The following is a 20,492-nucleotide window of genomic DNA, read 5'->3' on the forward strand; positions in this document are numbered from 1 at the left end:
GGACTCATCTGATAGGCAGCGTATAGGAAAGAAGAGAGAAAGCGCAGCAGGAGCCTTATTGGAAGTGTTTGAGTCATTTACTGTTGCTCTTCTTTACCTCCAAATAGATCAGGGAAGCACACAAGTGGTGAGAAGGCTAAAGGAGATCAGCCTGGCAAGATCCATGGAGGGTCTGGCTCTGCTCTTTGCCTACTGCATGGTCCAGCTCCACTAGCTGGTGGCTTCTGACACAGGCTGCAGTCCCCAGACTCCTCAGGAAGGAGTGACCACAAACCTTCCTCTGCAAGAAAAAGGCTGGCCTGGCTCTGCAGAGCAATCCCAAACACAAGTTTGTCCAGAGAGGAGGGTTGGATCAAAACACCAGTTTGGAGGAGACAGAGTACGTGCTGGATGAAGAGAATATGGACGCATCAGTTCTTGCTGCTGGTGATGTCTCAGTTTGATGGGGCTTCCCCAAAATCCACAAGCCCATGGAGGAGGACAGGGAGATGCTCACACTGAGGGCAAGCACTGTGCACTATCTAGAGTGGGCACATCTAGAGCTCAGCCTGCAGCTGGAGGGAGAGAGAGTCTCCACCTGTAGTACAAAGCATCTGCTGGGATTTTAATCACAACACGAGGAGCTCAGGGCACTTTCCTTCAGTCTCCCACAGCTCCATGGAGTGCTATCATTATCTCCTGGTACCAGAAAGGAGCCTGGAGCTCAGAGAGGTTAATTGAGTTGCCCAGTGCCTGGAGGGATGTTGCAGCAGATGTCTCTCAGCCTGGCACTGCAGCCCATGCCCCTTCATCAGCTGGGGAGGTGGTAAGGGGAGACTCTGTCTGGTCTTCAAACAGCTGCTGCTGGCTGGGGAGGGAAGGTCATGTCCTGTCTTCTGCAAATACTTTTGGTTTGCCCTTGAACGGTTGGAAGGTCCTCCTGACCTCTGCATCATTTCATCTGGGAGGGAGAGAGAGATCTTGGGTACAGGCAGTGAGCCCCAACCACAGCCAAGGACATCGAATGGTGGACAATGGACTTAGTGTGTTTTGTAGTCAAAGAGTGTCCTGAAACTACTGCTCAGGTTCCCAGAAAAGGGAGAGGAGCTTGATGCTGGGCCTTCTTCTCGACACTATGCAGCAATGCAGTCAGACACGGTGTCCTCAATCATCATCCCCCTCTGTGGGCACCACTGCTGCACACACCAGCACGCGAGACAGTTAGGATTCCCCTCAGCAAAACGCTGCAGCATCAAATCTACATCAGAGCGAATTGTCTAGACTTCATCTGCTCTCAGCAGAGAGGAACAGACACTTCTGGGGCATCACTCCTCTCCTCCTAAGGTAGACTCCTAAATAGGTCACACAAATGGTGCCTTGGATGTGTGTTGGTTTCTCCCCTGCCTATAACATGATTCTGGACAATATGCTCAAAGGAGGGTGACCTCCACAGTCAGTGACCACCTTCCCTTGTGCTGCCAAACACTGCTGGTGGCAGCACCAAAGGCTCCTTGAAAGCTGGTAGCCAGTTAAAAGGCAAGTACCTAACATCTATGAGGGTGGTTGGATGCATCTCCAACTCTGCTATATGCCCAGTATCCACCCTTTGTGTTTAGTTTGTGCTTGTGTTTTGTTTTGTGCAGGTGAGCCAAGGGAGCAAGCGGGGACAGCCAGACCCACAGAGGCACACGGAGATGGGGACCAGCATCGTGATGGGCAGCAAAAAGAAAACGAGGAGATGTTCTATAAAAAGTGAGAGGAAGGCTTGTCTCTAAGCCAGAGGGACTCCTCCACACAGGCACCTAACTTCATGACTCCCTTCCCAAGATGCCAGAGACCTGGTGATGTGGGACCAGCCTCAGCCACCCAGGCCTTGGTAGTAGCCCCCGGCCGGTGGCTGCCGCATCCTGCGGGCACCGAGTTCCGCTTTCTCCACAGATGCTTCCCCCCTGTCTCCGAGCCATGAGGAGAAGGGAGTGTCACACAAAGCTGCCGAAGAAGCACTAGCCCACGTCTTCCTGGCCCCCATCCCACTCCCCACTTCCAGCAGACCAGGACCCCCTTCTCCACACCGCCCATCCAGATGGCAGGTCGCCGGTGGGCCGCCACGTCAGCCCTCTGCGTGTGTGTGGCAGCTGTCTCCCTCCTGCACACCACCGGGGTGCAGGCAGACTGCTGGCTCATTGAAGGGGACAAGGGCTTCGTCTGGTTGGCCATCTGCAGCCAAAACCAACCCCCTTATGAGTCCATCCCCCAGCAAATCAACAGCACCATTGTGGACTTGCGGCTGAATGACAACAAGATCAAGAGCGTGCAGTACGCCTCGCTCAGCCGCTTCGGCAACCTGACATACCTCAACCTGACAAAGAACGAGATCTCCTACATTGAGGACGGTGCCTTTTCGGGACAGTTCAACCTCCAGGTGCTGCAGCTGGGTTACAACCGCCTGAGGAACCTCACCGAGGGCATCCTCCGAGGCCTGGGGAAGCTGGAGTACCTCTATCTCCAGGCCAACCTCATTGAGTCTGTCACCCCCAATGCCTTCTGGGAGTGCCCCAACATAGTGAACATTGACCTGTCCATGAACAGGATCCAGAGACTCGACAGCAACACTTTTCGGGGCCTAAACAAGCTCTCTGTCTGTGAACTCTACAGCAACCCCTTCTACTGCTCCTGTGAGCTCCTGGGCTTCCTGCAATGGCTGGAGGCTTTCACCAACATGACACGCACGTATGACCGGATGCAGTGCGACTCCCCACCCGACTACTCGGGCTACTACTTGTTAGGCCAAGGCCGGACTGGCTACCGCAATGCTCTGAGCATGCTCTCTTCCCTTTGCACCGGTGGCTCCTACACTGTGATCCCTCGTTTTATCCCTCCCAGGTACCAGGTGACCACAGCACCTTCTGAAAGCCCCTGCTCCGAGGAGGACTGCTCCTCTGGCGACGGCACGACCCCGCAGTTCTCCCTCTTCACGCCCATCGGTGAGACGGAGGTGCGCCCCAACATCCAGGTGAAGCACCTCAACCACAACTCGGCCGTCCTCACCGTGCAGATCCCCTACCCCTTCAGCAAGATGTACCTCCTCTCCCAGTTTGAAAACGGCTTCTCCTCCATGATCACCAAGCTCAGGAAGAAGGAGGAGAACATCACCGTGAGCAACCTAGTAGCACAAAGGGACTACACCTACTGCGTAGTCTCTGTCCACCAAAACTTCAAGTACAACCACACCTGTGTCACCATCACACCCACCAAGCCGAACCGCAAGGAGCCGGTGCCCACCCCTTCCACTGCCACTCATTATATCATGACAATCCTGGGCTGTCTTTTTGGCATGGTGATTGTCCTGGGTGTTGTGTACTACTGTCTCCGGAGGAGGCGCCAGCAGGAGGAGAAGCACAAAAAGGCTGCTGGCAGCATGAAGAAGACCATCATCGAGCTGAAATATGGACCAGAAATGGAAACCACCAGCATCACCCAGCTGTCCCAGGGACAGATGCTGGGTGGGGAGACAGTGACCCGCATCCCCTATCTGCCTTCTGCTGGAGAGGTTGAGCAGTACAAGCTGATCGACAGCAGCGAGACCCCCAAGGGCACCAAGGGCAACTACATGGAGGTGAGGACGGGTGAGCAACCGGAGAGGCGAGACTGTGAGCTGTCCCTGCCACCAGACACCCAGAGTTCCGTGGCCGAGATCTCCACCATTGCCAAGGAAGTGGACAAGGTGAACCAGATCATCAACAACTGCATCGATGCCTTGAAATCCGAGTCCACCTCCTTCCAAGGAGTGAAATCGGGGGCGGTCTCCACGGTGGAGCCCCAGCTGGTGCTCCTATCAGAGCAGATCCCCAGCAAGCACGGATTCCTCTCCCCAGTCTACAAGGAAAGCTACAACCACCCTCTCCAGCGGCACCACAGCATGGAGACGGCCCCTAAACGTTCCAGCACCTCTTCCAGCGGCTCCATACGGAGCCCCAGGTCCTACCGCTCCGAGGGATCGGGACACAAATCAGAAGCCAAATACATCGAGAAGACGTCCCCCACCACTGACACCATCCTCACTGTGACACCGGCCGCGGCCATCCTGCGGGCAGAGGCGGAGAAGATCCGTCAGTACAGCGAGCACCGGCACTCCTACCCCGGCTCACACCAAGGGGAGCAGCACGACAGCATGGCGGGACGGAAGCCCTCCATCCTGGAGCCTCTGACACGTCCTCGCCCCAGAGACCTGGCTTATTCCCAGCTCTCTCCTCAGTATCACAACCTGAGCTACACCTCCAGCCCAGAGTACACCTGCAAACCCTCGCACAGCATCTGGGAGCGCTTCAAACTCAACCGCAAGAGGCACAAAGACGAGGAGGAGTACATGGCAGCCGGCCATGCCCTACGCAAAAAGGTCCAGTTTGCCAAAGACGAGGATCTTCACGACATCTTAGACTACTGGAAGGGCGTCTCTGCCCAGCAAAAGTCCTGAGTCCTCACACAACTCGTGACTTAACACACTAACTGGACCAAAAGAAACCTGCAGCAGCTATTTTTATTCAGACTGTCTTTGAAACAAAATAAAATATATATTAAAAATAATAATAAAAAAATCAATAAAAAGAGAGAACAAATTATGGAAAAAAAAATCTATAAATATTCTATATAATATATAAAGTGAGATATTAAAATGTCCTCACGCTGGTGAGACACGCACCAAATTCGAACACAAACTTTACAAACAAACGGACTGTGGAGTGAAAAAAAAGTTTTGTTTCATTTTGATTTTTTTAAAAAAAATAAGAAAAAGAAAAAAATGAATATAAAAAGAAAGTGAGAGAGCGGGCAGAGAGCTGAGGTCTGGCGTTTCCCAATATTGCATTGCATGAGTCCCTATTCCGTGATTTTGTGGATTCTTTGTGAACAGTTTGTGTTCTTCCTTCCTTCCCTTCCAAAATCAACAGCAACAAAAACAGCAACACAAACCAAAAAGAGACCAGAAGGAGATCCATCCTTTGGGCTGTTTTTGCAAACGGAGTCTTCCAGTCTAGACTTTTACCCGGTTGAAGGCCCGTTCACATTTTCACTCACTGAGAGGTTTTACCACACATTGCATTGTAAACCCAAGTCATTAATTGTACAGAGAAAATTTCTATATTTGCAATGTTTGCTGTATAATGAGAGAGAGGATAAAAAACCCCCAACAATACTACATCTACTAAAAAAAAAAATATATATATATATATTCACCTGTTTGTACCAGGTTTTAATCATGGATTTTAGAGAAAGAGATGGAGTTTGATTTCAAGGACTTCTTTGTTGGTTGATTGGTGGCTGGCTGGTGGGATATTTCTGAAGGGGAAGAGGGTTCAGGTTTGTAAGTGCTTAGTTTTGATTTCTCCCCACAAGTCTTTGTGTCCACATTCTTATCACTTCCAAGTACACTGAGAAAAAAAGCATATCCCCAGAATAACATAATGCCTCACCTGACTGCAGGTAGGAGACCATCACCACCAGGAACAGGGGAGGGGATGAGATGTGAAGGGCTCTTGGTTGAACAGGTACCACCAACCAATGCAGTTTCTCCTGAAAAATTAAAAGGTATGGGTCTCTCCTCATAAACAGTTGTAGCTGGAGAGCAGTGGTCCTTGGGGCCAAGGGTGAGGGGTGGGTCATCCCCTTACCCTTCAGGATGAGGAGCTAGCAATGGGTTAGAGAAGCAAGAGAAGCTCTCCAGAGAAGGTCATCACTGAGGGGTGTTTTTGCTGAAGATGACAATAAGCATTTACAGCTTGCCCATGTTGAGAGCCATTACAGTAGCTGCAGGGGTCCTGCCCCTCACTTCTGGGACTCTACCACCCCACAGACAGCCCAAATGTAGCTGCAGCCTCAGGCAGGGAGTGCAGCTCTTCCTGCCTGCAGACCCATTTCACATGAGTGGCTTTGGAGATGGACACCCTGGGAAACCTCTGAACAGCCCTTGGGATTCCCAAGACTGGGAGGGACAGCTGTGTGTTCATGTTTTGTGTCCACCCAAGCAGCCACCTGCCCTTCAACCATTACTCTCCAGTATTTGTCCAAGACTCAATAGTTTTTTTTTGCCCCATTTAAAAATACTCTAAAATACTCACAGTGATATCCTTGATGCCCCACTCATGGTGTCAGGAGGAGGAGAAGGAAGGCACTGAGGCTGTGAAGGTAACTCCAGGCCATGCTGGTGGCCAAAGGACATGGGTTATCCTCAATTGGCTCCAGCTGAGTCACAAGTCCCCACATCTCACCCCATGACTGACATAAAGTAGGGCCCACACAAGGGTTGGGGGGCTTCTCTGGTCCCCCAATGAGTGTGTGGGTGCCCAATGGGCCAGCCCAGTGAGGTGAAAATCTCCCCAAATGAAGCCCTTTGGGGCCCTGATGCTTGCCAGTTTTTCCCTTTCATGCTGCTCACAAGTCTCTTTGGATGGGCATCCTGAGTCCTGATGGATGAGCACTAGGGCCCAGGAGCAAACCATATCCCATCCGGTTATTTCAATATTTCAAAGCCTTTTTGACAGGTATTCTTGTGGAAGGTTATGTTTGTTCAGAAAGGAGCTGAGTGAGGAAGACACGGAGCAGGCTGGGTGCATGGGTTCATTCTCCACGGTTCTCTGTGTCGACAACAATCCATTAGCAGGGCTTCAGAATAAAAGGCAGACAATTTCCCCAGGAACATATTCACCCTGCATGAGCACAGGCACATTCCTCCACCTCCTCCAGCTGTCCCAGATCCTGCCTGCAGCACACAGCTTCCCAGGACAGGGAGCAGGACCTGGAAAAGGGAGCTAAGGATCACCCTCCTTGTGTTTGGTGACATCATGGCAGGTCCTTCCCCAAATCCCAGCTCTAGCACCTGGACCAAAGCAAACCCTTTGGCCAAACTCGCTTTCCCTTGCAAACCCTGAGTGCCTGCTGGAGAAACAGGAAGCAAGGATGGATGGGGGAAATGGTGGCAGGGCCTCCTGGCATTTTTTCACAGTCTCAGGGGATTCCTCAGTGAGAGGCTGGGATGGTCAAGGGAGGTGGAACTTTATGAGTTTATTTGGGGTCAGATATTCCAGCAATGGCAGTGAATGATAAACACCAAAAGGCCTTCCTCAGTCACTGCACCCACCAAGACCAGTCTCACCAGTTTGTAAATGATATCATGACCATCTCCAGGGCAGCCAGGAGCAGGACATAACACCTTGCAGAGGAGGCAGCAGCACAGCAGCAGTGAGTTCATCTCTGTACCTGGGGGGAGTCAGTTTGCTTCCTTGTGGCTTTGAGGGTGTAGGCTGGCTGGGGAGGCTCAATGAATTAATTGCCTGTCTGGGAAGCCTGTTTAGCTCCTAGAATAAAAGCTGCTGTAGAAATGCAAAGTTGCTAGTGGCAGAAAACAGCAGGGGCAAATGAAATCAAAGCCCAGTTCAGTTTTCACATCAGGATTTCAGTGGTCATAAACCAACAGAGATGGGCACAGGAGAGGTGACACAGCACCACCAGCTTTTCTAAATTAAATACTTCCCAGATGCAAATTCTCTGCTGTTGGAAAAAAAGAGGGTTAGAAAAGGTCTAGGCCCCTCCATAACAATGCAGATGCAGCATCCTGTACTCCAGAGTTGGTGGGGCCTCATCAGGGGCCTCAGAGAGCTCCAAATGGTTCTCCCACCTCCAGCCCTCCTGCAGCAGCCTGAGCTCCACCTCTGGAGAGAGTCAACAAAGGGAAGGAAAAAAGAAAGAGAAGGAGAGGGATGAAAGGCAGGAAGAGGTGTGTGATGCAGTGGCAGGGGAAGGTAAAGAGACAGGCATGGGACAGGCAGCAGCCCCCCAAGAGAGGCCAGCAAAGATGCTGAGAAAAGCTTTTCTGAGAGAATTTTTTTTTTTCAAGAGAGAGCAGTTGTTTCCCTGCAGCGATGAAACAGAGAAAAGGAACAGAGGGACCCATCAATGCTTCTGCCCTGCACAGCTCCAAAAAGTTTCCTCACTGGCTGAGGTTGCAGGGAGCTGTGTCTGCTCCTGGAGAGCTGCCCCATCACTGCTGTCACCTCCCTCTGCAGGACGCTCCTGTTAAGCCTCAAGGGAATGAGTCCTCAGGGCCCCTGGGCTGCCAGCCAGGCATGAGATGTGTATGTGGGGACAGGGGACACAGATCCAAACCCATTCTGGAAAGACTTTTCCTGTCACAAGCACCAGCCATGGAGCTGGAAGGATGCTGACAAAGGCAATGCATTACAGGACAGCGTCCTTGGACACAGGGATGTATTGGAGGTGTTACTCCCACCCCCAGTCTGGCACCTGAGTCTTTTGGTGACCTCACCCCAGTCTGCCAGGCAAGCAGCTGCAGATCCCATGGGAGGGCATCTGCAAGGATGCATGGGGTCCCTAAGGGAAGAAGGAGCTCCCAGTTTGCCACCCAGGCCATAACAACAGCCAGACTGGGCTGACTGTACTCAAATCAAACCAGCGGTGGGACCTTCCCCAAGGCTGCAAGCACCACTGGAGCCATTTCCATTCCATTGCTTCTTATGGGTCAGCCCATGTACCCTCACCTGGGTGATGCCAGGGCCACTGGAGAGCCAAGGGCCCTGGGCACAAGCTCCAGCAGCCCAGCCACCTCCTGCACCTACACACTCCCTCACTTCCAGCAACTCCAGCTAATCCTCCTCCCAGGGCTCCCCTCTGCCTTGCTCCTAGATCAGCCCTTCCTTGAGTGGTGTCCTTGAGTAAACCAACAACTCCATTGCCCAGGACCCCCAGACTCATCACCACGGTGGACGTGGCTCTGCAGAACTCAGGAGCTGCAGCATCTCCTGGCTGCAGCCTGGCTCCTGTCGTGCTCCAGAGCAATAAATCACCTCGACTGCAGGAGAGGGGGAGAGCCAGGGAGGGGGACAGTGTGGGAGGAGGCGACACAAAATCCTTTGGGCAAGGAGGGGTCCATGGGGGGATGGAGGAGTGGGGAGGGGTGTGCTGAGGCCGTGCTGGACCAGCCCCAAGAGCAGCAGATCCATGAGGGTGATGGAAGTCAGCACGCACTGCCTTGGGCTATTTTTAGCACCGCCGGCAGAGCAGGAATTTGGGAGCCCAAGTCAGATGCAAGTCTGCATCCGTGAGTGCTCCTCATGGAGCTGCCCGGGTGCAGCATCACCCTCCCTGCCCGATTCGGGACCAGCTCACCTTGGCTTCAACTCCTTTTGGATCCGCACCGCGTCCCTTTCCTCCCGGCGGGGACAATGCCAGGAGCACGTGGATGGTCATGGTCACAAGATGGAGACAGAGAAGAGCAGAGGGGGTCAGGCTTCAGGGGACGAAGAGGTTAATTGGGAAAAGCTCCAAACAATGCTTTTGGGGCTGGCTGAGACGTGCAGGGAAGTGAACAGGTCCTGTCCCGTGGCAACGTGGCTGCTCAGCTCCAAAGAGAAGGGTCAGGTGTGCACTCCGGAGGTGCCCCAGCCCCATCCTCCAGCTCCTCCCATCCCATTTACTCACCAACACGTGTTTTAATACACTCAGCTGTCAGGAAACAGCCATTTGCTGGTCCACTTTACTTGTCTGTCCACTTTACTTACTCTTTACCACGAAAGAGTTCATTAATGTACTCTATCCTTGCTTTCTTTGGGACCAAAAGATTTCAGTTTTTGTCTATCATCAGATTTCTCATGGTTTGTATCCTCTCCTCCCTTCACTATGCAGTGCCCTTTTCTCCCTTGGTCCACCTTCTCCGTTAAGCTATGTAAGTGCTCTCCCCCACGTTGTCTTGCTCATCTCCTGGGCTCTCTTCTGGCTCTGTCATATTCTTTAGTGTTTCCAGCTGTGAAAGGAAGCATAAGCCCTGCAGACACCATCCACACTTTCCTCCCACCCCACTCACCTTCCCTGCACCCCCTACCAGCCCTCACCCCACCACAGCATCCAGCCTAGACAGCCTCCTCCATCTTTGCACAAGCCCCTGACCAGTTTGCCCTCATTTGCTGAGCTGTGATGAGCGGCCTCAAAGTTTGTGTGGTGCCAGCAGCTTTCCTCTGCTGAGGGCCTCTTAAATCTTTTCTTCTCTCTCTCTCTCAGCATTGCTTTTACACAGCAGAGCTCTCCTCAGGCATCTCCTGCCCTGCAATCAAGAGCTACCCAGCCCACCTGAGCTGCAGGAGGCCTCTCCAGGTACTGAGAAAGCTCATCTGTGCTCTCATAAGTAAACACTGGCACTCTTCACACAATGCAGCTCAACTAATTAATCTCATTCCACCACATTTGGAGCCAAGACACAAAGATTCCCATTTCCTGCAGTTGGGGCTTAAAGCCTGCATCTCCTGAGGGTGCTCTCCCACCCCACCTGGGATTTGTGTTGCTGTTAAGGTTTGGGGAGTGGGAGCAGAGCAATGTTTGGGAGTTGCTCCAAGGGGCTGACAGAGCCACCAACACCCTGGCCAAGCAGCCCTGGAGCCCATCAGCATGAACCACCCAGCACTGTCCATCTGAAATGTCCCTGGTGCGTTCAGCTCAGTCCAGGATGAGAAAGTGTTTGCAGGCACAAAAGCTCTTGTGGTTTGGTGGTTTTTTTCCTTAGATACCTTAGGTGTTGCAGTGAGAGATCTTACCTCGTCATGCAAACCTTATCACAATTATATCCTTAGATCATTCTGGCTGTAACAACACTCCCACCCACTCCAGCGTTCACACAAAACCTGCCTGGGAAATCCCGGTCAGAAACGTGGCAGCCCTGTGCAGGAGAAATCCTTCAAGCATTGACAGTAGATAAGCACCCGAGCTGCTCCACAGCCTCCTCCAGCCTTGCAGGGTGATCACAGCTTCTAAAAGAGAAACTGAGACACCAGGTTGTGGGCAAGAAATGTGCCAGGAGCTGGCAGAAGTGGCCGAGAAGAGCAGGAGCCTGGCACAGTCACCCCAAACCTTGGTGGAGATTGCAGCTGGTAAGGAGGGGGACTTGGGGGCTGGTTTCTGATCTTCCACCATCTCAGTTCCATCCTGGAGACCTGGCCCTGACATAGCTGTCAGGAGAGTGGGGAAGCAGAAATAGAGGTGCTGGAGCAGAGCTGGGAGCTGCCCCTCACCACCAGAGATGGTCAAACCCTTTCTGATTTAGTTGGGGCTGGGAAGCCTGTGCCCCTGCATGGCTCTGGAGCACAGCACACCCAGAAGAGCCCATCCCTGGGTGGAAGAACTTGGCCACTGGTTGCTTCTCCAGGAATTCACTGGGTGTGAAGTCTGAGCCAGCCTCATTCTTCTGCAAAGCCACACACTTTGCTGCCACAGCAGCTGGGGGTTTCCAGGGGAGACAAAGTCCCGTGTGGCACCAGGGGGCAAAGCCCTCCTTTGGACAGCTGATCTTTCTTTCTCAAAGAAGAAAAAAACAAAACAGCACAAGGCATCATAGGAAGATGCCAGCAAGTGGGAGGGGGCAGCTGATCCAAGGAGCTAATTTAGCTGGAAGGGAAGGGAGAGGTTGCAAGATGTTTCCTGATTAAGAAAGAAAAGATGCAAGAGCAGAGGTCAAAGTGCCTGTTGGGAAGTGATGTGGATCCACTGAAGAAGCCAGAGCAAGGCTGGGGCAGATGCTGGACCCAGAACGAAGGCTGTTTCAGCCCAGGATTGAGAGGCAAAGGTTAGTATGAGGTTTGCAGAGACCTGGAAACCACAGAGGTGATGGAATTGTAAGAGGCACCATGTTTAATCTGTTAAGAATGCATGAACTCAGATAATGTAATTGGAAGGGTTATTTAAACTGAATATTCTGAGGGAAAAATAAAGCATTGCAAGGAAAATAATAATACTTAGCACTTGTAATGTGCTTAGCATCTTCAAAAACTGATCAGCCATTAACTGATTGCTCCTTTGCTAAGTCCAAAGGCTAATAAAAAGGGATGGTTCATTTAGTTATTTCACAGCTGAGCTTCTCAATAAGGCATGAGGAAGAGATCGCTGCTCTCCAGCATGCTGATAAATAAACAGTTGGAAGGAGGAAAATACAACAGCATCTCAGCACTGGGTCACAGCCTCTCACTCACCTCCTTCCTTCCTCAACTTGAGCTTGTCCAGACCAGACCTGTGACAGGGAGAGCATCCAGAGGTCTGGCTGGACAGGATATCATGAATGGGTCCAGGCTGCCAACAGTCCCAAAATTGGGTGTCTCCTGCCCAGGAACTGGCCCTGTGCTGGTGTCTGTATGAGTGTGGACAGGGTGACCAGAGGGCAGGAGGGTGAGTGTTTGATGGGGTGGGGGATTTGGGCTCAGAGGGATCCCAACTGTGCAGCCCGATTGCCTTGGCAAGCGAGGAGGCTGGAGGGAACAAAGCAGCCTTCTGAATGGCAATAAAGATGGAGATATTTTATGTTTGTTTTACTTAAAAAGTAAACTGTTCCTTTTGTGTTTGATGAGCAAGCGATTTTGTAAACACTGCAGAGAAAACACAACACAGTTGCACCTCGGTGATTTGCAGCTTGTTTTCTTGGCAGCAGAAGCAGAGAAGCAGAGGAGCTGCCCCACGCATGCTTCTGGGCTGCCTGGGGGTGGCCAAGGGTCTGGGGGCTGCTCCCAGCCAGGCCCAGAGGAAAAGAGCTGGGAGGAGGAACCTTTCTGACCTCAATTTGCTGGGGTTTGGGTCTTCCAGAAACCCTGCTCCAAGGGTCCCAGCCCCATGGGGAGGGATGTCTCCATGGAGCTACACAGATGGTTACCACCAGCCATCTCCCAACCATCCAAGGTCTCCTGCTCACCCATGGGGCAGCATCCTGGAAAGGGCAATGGCTCAACCATCACCTGCCCAACCCCAGCAGCAGAGAAGAGCTCCTAGAAGATGCTGATCCCATAGATTTTCCAACACCTTGCTTTTGGATGATCCAAGAGTGATCCTGCTGCGTTATAGAAGAGATGAGCAAGTATTCATCTCTGAAAGCATTTGCTGGGCTAAAATACAGCCCCCAGAGCAGAACAGAGTCCAGAGCTGAGCTCAGCTTTGCTGGGATGCATCCAGCAGTAGCAGTGCTGTCATCAAAAGCCTTTGGTGAAGGCAGAGGTTAAGGGATGTCACATTCCCCCTGGCTTTTTGCCCCAGGCATTGCCTCATGCTCTCTCAGCTGTGCTTGTGGGCTTTGAGTTTTCTTTCTCTTTCTTCTGGTTTTCTTCTTCATAAGTGAAACATTCCTGTCCCTGCTGCCAATATGGCCCTATGGACCCTGTGCTGGGAGGATGAGGCAGGTGAGAGCAGGAGGAGGTGAGCAGGGACTCCTTAAACGAATGTTACCACTAATCACCTCTCCCTGAGGTGTTTTTACCTGAGTGAGGTGTATGGCTCGGGACCTCCACGAAGTACAGTGCAGGATGCATCTTCCTCGTCATCCGGGAGCCCTGGGGAAGATGCTGAGCACTGAGATAGCAGCAGCCTTGCTAGGTCACTAGCACGTGTTTCTGACCAGAGGAAATTTGGGCTGTGGTGTGCTAGGAGTGCCACACTAACTTCTGTTAAGCACTCACACACAGCAGATACAAAGGCTGCACAAGACACTGACAGTTTTCCTCTGCCTGTTTTTGGCACAACGAAGCCCAACGGGTGTTGTATAAACAAAGCAAGCATCTCTCTCACTGGACCTCATGCATCATTTATAGCCAGCTTTTCCATGGCAAAAGAAACATTTACATATGCCAGCATTAATTCCGAATGCCACTTCAAAGCCATCTCCCTCTAATGAACCCCGTGCGCTTCACACAGCAAATTCCACCCAAAAAATAATTAGCAACACACACCACCAAAGCATTACAAGGGGAACGCAGCACACCACCTGCTGAAGCAAAATGAATGCCTGATTTATTTAATTTTTTTCCCCACTTTTTAGCAACATTCAGGCACTGACTCAAAGCTGTGCTCTGTTCTCGGCATTGCTGAGCCCAGAGAAGTGTCACGTTCCTGCTCTGCTTTCCAGGCCAGGGGTAGGATTGGTTCAGGGGGGTTTATAATTTTTCCTTAGATCATGACTGGACAGAGCTGTGCCAGGACTCTGCTGATTCCTCCGTGCCAGGCATGGCAGCTGGGATTTAGGGTGCAGGGAGCTCCATGACTCTTCCACTGAAGCTGCACAAGTCTCAGGACTGCAGGGTGTTGTCACCCTCTGAGCCAAGACTTGGACTGAGGACTGGGAGCAGGAGAGGACATGGGATGTGATGTTCCTTAGAGCTTTCAACCCCTGATTAACATGAGCCTCACAGAGACAAAAAGCAATTGGAGGTGAGTTCAGGAGATGAAGGTTTAGGTGCCCTTACTAACCATGGGTCCTCCCACCCCATGCTGGCTGTGGACAGCTCTGCTGCGAACAGCTCAGAAAGCAGAGCTGTGTTTAATGAAATCACTTCTTGAAACTGTGTTAGAGATCCAGGTCACAAACCATAGTGGTAAAGAGGCTGAATGCAGAAGGTGGCAGAGGGCTCAGGGGTACTGACCGTGCTGAGGTGATGCTGGGATCCTGAGTTCCCCCAAGTGCTCTCCTCCTTGAGTGGATGGAAGATGTTCCACAGGGCCCTGCTCTCAGCCAGGTGCTGCTTTGTCCATGTGTCTCTCCAGTCTGAAGTCATGATACTCAAACTGTCAGTCCCCACCTTGCTAGGATGCAAGGGGTTAAGCTGTTCTTCCTATGCAAATTAGGCTTAATTAATCCTTTTCATCAGTTGCAAATATACCTTCTGAACCCTATTAAAAACATGAATATGCAAATTCAGACCTTTTTTAATACTCATTTTCAAGGACTTGGAGTCAAGCTTGATTATTCGATTCCCGTTAACAGCCTGTAAAACCTGGTGCAAAATTTAATTTCCATTTTAAGTTACCAAAAAAAAAAAAAAAAAGAATCTGTTGGTAATTAAGCTAATTACAGTGTTACACTAAAAAGGAGACAAACAAGGAGGACAAGATCATTCATTACATTTAACACTGGTAACAGGACCTGGGGACTGTGTAAGGCCAGAATTAACTGTGAAGCCAGCAAGCAGCACTGATGGAAACAGGGTGAATGTGGGGGGCCTCATGCCTTCCTCACCTTGGGATCATCTCTACTTCAGCCCTCTGAGCCATCCTTCTTCTCCTCCTAAAGAGAGAAGTGAGGAAGAGGAGGAGCAGCCAGGCTGGATGGGTGCTGCAGGTGTTTTGTGGTCTCTGCACAGGGCACGAACATGCTTCAGTTTGGGGTTTCAGGGCAAGCTGTAGAACCACCGTATCTGCCAGCGTGACTGGGGCTGAGCACCCCATGCAGGTGGGATTTCCATCCTCACTGAGCACTTTAGCTGTATCAAAAATCAACATGAGGGGTGCAGAGGGGCAGTTAGCTGAACTGGTAGCACATGGGACAAGACAGATCCTGCAGACAGAGGCTGTGTGTCCTGTTCTCCCACAGGAGCTGTGATCCTGTCCTCAACAGCAAAGAGCAGTGACCTCTCAAGGGCTGTAATTCCCTTTGCAGGAGCAAAGCTGTTGAGAAAGACCCTTAACAAGGCTCTGCAGAAGCAACTACAAGCCACTGCTCCCCTCACACAGTGTGTGTGTGGGGCAAATGGAGGTACAGGATGTGACCTCCTATAGCTCATGGCCATGGCCAGCATGTGCTGGGAGATGCCAACCAAACCAACTCAGTCACAACCCAAACCTCCCTTGGGGTCACCCACTGGGGCTGGACAGTCAGTGCTGGTGGCTCTCAAACTTACTCATCAACCTTCCCATGCCTTGCAGCTCTGCCTGCATGTAATTAAATAAAAATTGCTGTTATACTGTTAATTATGGTTTACCACCACAGTGATCCCTTAAAATCAATCATTAGCACGCCCAGGATCCATTCTGCACTTGGTGTTTTCTAATGAGTTAGCAAAGTTAACGAGTGATTTGTTAGAGCTATAATCAATCCTCACCTCGAGGGTGGCAGCTCAGGAACACCAGCACACCATGGCAGGGGGCTCCACACCTCTGGACAGGGCAAGGAATTCCATGACCTGGCTGGAAATGCAGAGGTGATGCTCTTCATGAGCCTGGAGAAAATTTTCTGTCATGTTCATACCAAAAGTTTCTGATCACCAGAGAAAAGAGGAGTGATGACAGAGGTAATAGGGGAGATGCTTTCATCTTCTAGCCTAGCCCTGTGCCTTGCATGTCCTCCTGCATGCACATCCTCCTGCACTTTGACTTATCTGGTCCATCTTGTCAACTATACCACATTCTGGAGGAGTCAGGAATGCATAATTACCTTCTCAGTCCCTACAGGCAATCAACCAGCTCCCCGAGCCATGAGATACGATTGCTCTTATTATTTTAGCTTGCATAGCAGCAAGTCTTGTTAATGGTCATAAAATTATCTAGTCCTTATTTAAATCCAACAACTGTCTGTGTTTCAATGAACTCCTGATGGTCTCTGGCTTTGTTCCAGGTTGAAGAGGCATTAGAGAGACCAAGGAGGAAAAAGAAGCAGTGGGAGGATTAAAGAAGAACAACCAAAAACACAACAAGCAACAGCCAACAAAGAGAATTCAAAGTAAAACAAGGAATATTAAAGAGAGCTCAATCAGTCAGCAGGAGAGTTCAAAAAACACGTGTCACAAAAAGAAGGAAGCAGCCTCAGGTAAAATTAGCAACACTAATAAACTCATCAGCACTGGAGCCCAGGCCAGGAACCAGCACAAAGAAGATAAAGGGACCAGGAGATGCTTGATCTCATGTTGGGGAAGCTGGTGAGAGAACCAACACAGTGTGAAGGAATGTACTTTGGTGGAGGAATGTGGTTTGGGTGGAGACCACAGACACAGGCTGCTCCTGAGCCCTCCAGCATCAAGAAGATGCCTTTGTGCTCCCTAACTTACATGGCAGGGTTTTTTCCTTTAAACTGCATATTCCTTCCGTTTTGTTCCTGTTATTTCCTTTGAGGGAAAACACACAGACAAGGAGGTCTGGAGACCCAACCACCCTGGTGGAAGGAGCAGGAGCAGCCATTGGGACAGCTGTCCGGGGCTGGGGGCTGCAACAGTTCCTTAGAGAAGGCTTTGGCCAGGCACTCCTACATAGAAGCAAAAAACTATTTCCTCTGGATACCAGCCTGCCCCCCTGTCCTTTCAAATAACATCTATGAGCCACTGAGTACCAAAACCCTCTACAATAATAATCCCCCCAAAGAGAAACAAGAAGTGGAAAAACCCCGAGCAGCAGAGAACTGTTTTAATGTAACCAAGCTCCAATTCAGATCCCCATCAATTTTGCAGCAAACCTGACTCATGAAATTAAGAGTAGCATCAGCGTATTTCCTATTAGCTATGGTTCCTTTTTGAGAACAGATCATACATTCCTACCCTATTTTTCTAGACACTCGTGTCAATGCGATATCATCAGATGCCGTTCAGTCGCTCCTCTTAGCCTGAAAAAAGCTTTCCTGTTGGGAAGGAGGGGGTTTTAATATTTAAAAAAGACTTGGTGAAAAAGCTTTGCTGATCCTGCCTTTATTTATTTATTTAATATCCCTCCCCTGATCAGAGTGGGCTCGTTTTGTAGCTATTAAATATCATGCAACTTTTAAGCCTTGCTGCTATTAAATCCGAGGCTGCTGCCACGGCAGGCAGTGCGGGTGTGATTTACACCAGCAGGGAGCCTGTTCTGACCTCCCCAGCCACCACACTTATCTCATTGTTAGCTACCATCACCTGCCATCTCACACCAACATTGTTTTCCCAATCTCTTCAGGCAACAAAAAGCTGTAACAGAACCAAACCAGCCCTGACTGCATCACCTCCTGCACCGACCAGATCTGGTATTACCTTGGTGGGTTGGACTGGATGATCTCCAGAGGTCTTTCCAACCTTTCGCTCTGTGATACTGTCATTTAAATCTCTCCAGATATTTCTACCTGAAAATGAAGACATTTTTGTTCAAAGTAATGCCACAACTGCAGTTGTTTCACTTCCATAGATTTCTGTTATGTCCAGGTTATGATGTGTGAAGTATCTAAATAGCCAAGAAATAAGCAGTTCTACTCAGTTTGGTTCTTAGATCGTGTTCTAGGAAGGCTTTTGCCTTCCCCCAAGGCTCATTTTGACACATTTGCCCCTCACCATTCTCAGCAGGCTGTCAGTCCTCTGCTGGGATCAGGGAATGGAATGGGTGGGTGCTTCTCCATGTTCCTTCAGCACCTTGGAGTGAGCAGAGGGGAGCAAGGGAGAACCAGCAGCAATGCTGACCCTGCAGCTGTGGGATGTTGTGTCCAACCCTGTGGACCGTGAGCACCAGTGGGATGCTGCCACCCACCCCAGACCTCTGCAGGGCTGCGTTTGGGGTTGATATTCCTATTTAACAGAGCTCTCTTGCCCTGAAGCAGGAAGAAAATGTAAGAGCAAGGAGCAGGCTTGCTCCTGCCCCACTGCTCACCATACCCCAACTCTCCCTGCACCTCCACAAGCCAGTGAAGCTCTCTCCCCAACCCAGCAGCAGTGGGAAGAGGTATTTGGGGATGCTCATCCCCCTCCATCCCAACTCTTCTGCCCACCCATAGCCCAGGGCTGCCCAGACAGTGGCCAACACTGGCCACCTCTGACAATTAACCCCACCTGCACTGGGAGAGGCAGGAGAAAGGAAAAGGCATTTTGTGAGGACCTCTGGGGAGGGAAAGGTGTCCCTGCCCTTAAGGAGTTGGGAAAAATGCTGGGGGATTGAACACCCTCTGTTCAACACCACTTCACAACCTTCCTCCTGAGACGCCCACTTCCATCACAGCTTCATGGTCTTCCCCCTTCTCTTTCTCCTATAGCATTACACAGAGATGATTCATAACTAATGTCTATGCATCCCAAGCTTCTCATGCATCCTCCCCAAAACATGTCTCTAATCTCACTTCCAGGACAACTCTCAGGCTCACACAACCAACATGCAATGATGCTAAAAGAGACAGGAGAGACAAGGCCATAGCAAAAGGTGACACTTTCCAAGGTGAGACATTAGGAGAAGCATGAACCTGGCTCAGACAAGAGCTCTGCTGCTTTCAAGGACTGTATGGCAGTACTTGACAGCTCTTTGCCCCTGTTTGGTATTTATATATGCACGGAGATGAAAAGGGTTGATCAGTAGAAGAGAGGGGACTTGCAAGCAGTGTGCAAACAAGACAGTGCTCTGACACACACTGTCCCCCAGCTGTGCATTAATAAATCATATTTTACAGTTTATAGCACATAAACCCAACCAGCATGCCCAGAGACCCAGAGAGCATACACACACTTGGTAACACTCTCACCTCTGCCCTCTCACCAACTGCAAATTTGTAGCTGATTACTCAAGGTTTTCTAAAAGGATTTTCCTCCAACAGGGCTGCAGCTTTGCAAAGAACAAGCCAAAGCCAGATGGGACTTGTGCCCCCACCATCTGGCTGGTCAGAGCCTGCTGTGCCACTGGTGTCACCCAGGGTCTGTGTTTACACTGCCCTGGGGGGCAGTGAATGGGATGGCAGGACCCCACAGTGGGCTGTCAAGCCCTGTGTAGCTTGGGATGGAAGAAGCAATCACTGAGATTCCATGTCACAGTTACACCTTGCAGCTTGGTCACAGCTGAAACAAGCAGTACAGTGATGGTAGCAGATACCTACCACAGGAGGTGCCATGGTGGCAGGTTACAGCCATGCATTTGGGGCTTCATCCTGAATTCAGTGTTGGAGCTGGAATCCGGGGAGCCTCTGCTCCTCTCCCCCATGCCCAACTGCAAGCCTGTGTCCCATCTGTGGCCTCACAATGGTCATGCTTCCACATGAATGTTTCCAGGCCTCCATCAGGAAGCCTTGGAGAAGCCAAGCTTCCCAAAAGCCCAGTTTCACATTGTGCCCAGGCCTGCTTGCAGAGCCATGGAGTTATGCCATGAGCAGGGCAGGGATGCTGCTGGCCAAAGCAGGACCCAAGCAGGTTCCCAAGCCACGAGCAGGGCCAGGAGCTGCAGCACATCAGCACATCTGGCCCAGCATCCATGCTCACATCACTCCTCTCCCAGCCGTGCTGCCGTATTCAACTTAGCTGAACAAATCAGTCTTGCTAGGACGGGGTGCAGAGCAGTAATTCATCTGTGTCTCTCCTCCCTACCGAAGATGTCTCAGAAGACTACTGTGTTTTCTTCCCCAACTTATTATCCTTTCACTCTTGGGAGGCAACTATCCAATGGGCAGGACGTGTTTTCCCTTGTCACTCTCCAGCATCGCTTCTCGCCTCAACCGTGTTTTGCTAAGATAGAGGGTTTATTGTAAACTTATTAATTACTTCATTTCTCCTGCGAGGAGCCAGGAGAAAAATTTCCAGAGGCAGCCAGGATCTGCTATTGTGTTGGTGGAGGAGCTGAGTGTGGCTGACGTCACGATTCATTTTCCCCATGGCTGAGGAAGATGCCTCTCAGTGCCACGCCGCGCATATGAATCGGGCAGCGTTCCCCTGGCACTGCGTGCCAGACAATTTATCTTCCACTAGGACTTCAAGCAGAAGAGAAAACACCAAACTTTTGTTATTGTGCTT

At 50.8% G+C, this 20,492-nt stretch overlaps 1 protein-coding gene across 2 annotated transcripts in view; it reads left to right on the forward strand.

Moving 5' to 3' along the window:
- ELFN1 (extracellular leucine rich repeat and fibronectin type III domain containing 1) overlaps nt 1–5,210 on the forward strand; it is a 100,192-nt gene extending 94,982 nt beyond the window's left edge. Inside the window, exon 4 of one of the 2 annotated variants that reach the window (XM_071760728.1) lies at nt 1,623–5,210. In XM_071760728.1, coding sequence (XP_071616829.1) covers nt 2,063–4,453 — 2,391 coding nt within the window. In that variant the 5' untranslated portion in view covers nt 1,623–2,062 and the 3' untranslated portion in view covers nt 4,454–5,210. The remainder of the gene's footprint in view (nt 1–1,622) is intronic. The other variant, XM_071760727.1, reaches the window with a different exon arrangement.
- The last annotated feature ends 15,282 nt before the right edge of the window (nt 5,211–20,492 follow it).

The sequence above is a fragment of the Heliangelus exortis genome, chromosome 17 (genome assembly GCF_036169615.1).
Source record: "Heliangelus exortis chromosome 17, bHelExo1.hap1, whole genome shotgun sequence".
In the NCBI taxonomy this organism is placed as follows: domain Eukaryota; kingdom Metazoa; phylum Chordata; class Aves; order Apodiformes; family Trochilidae; genus Heliangelus; species Heliangelus exortis.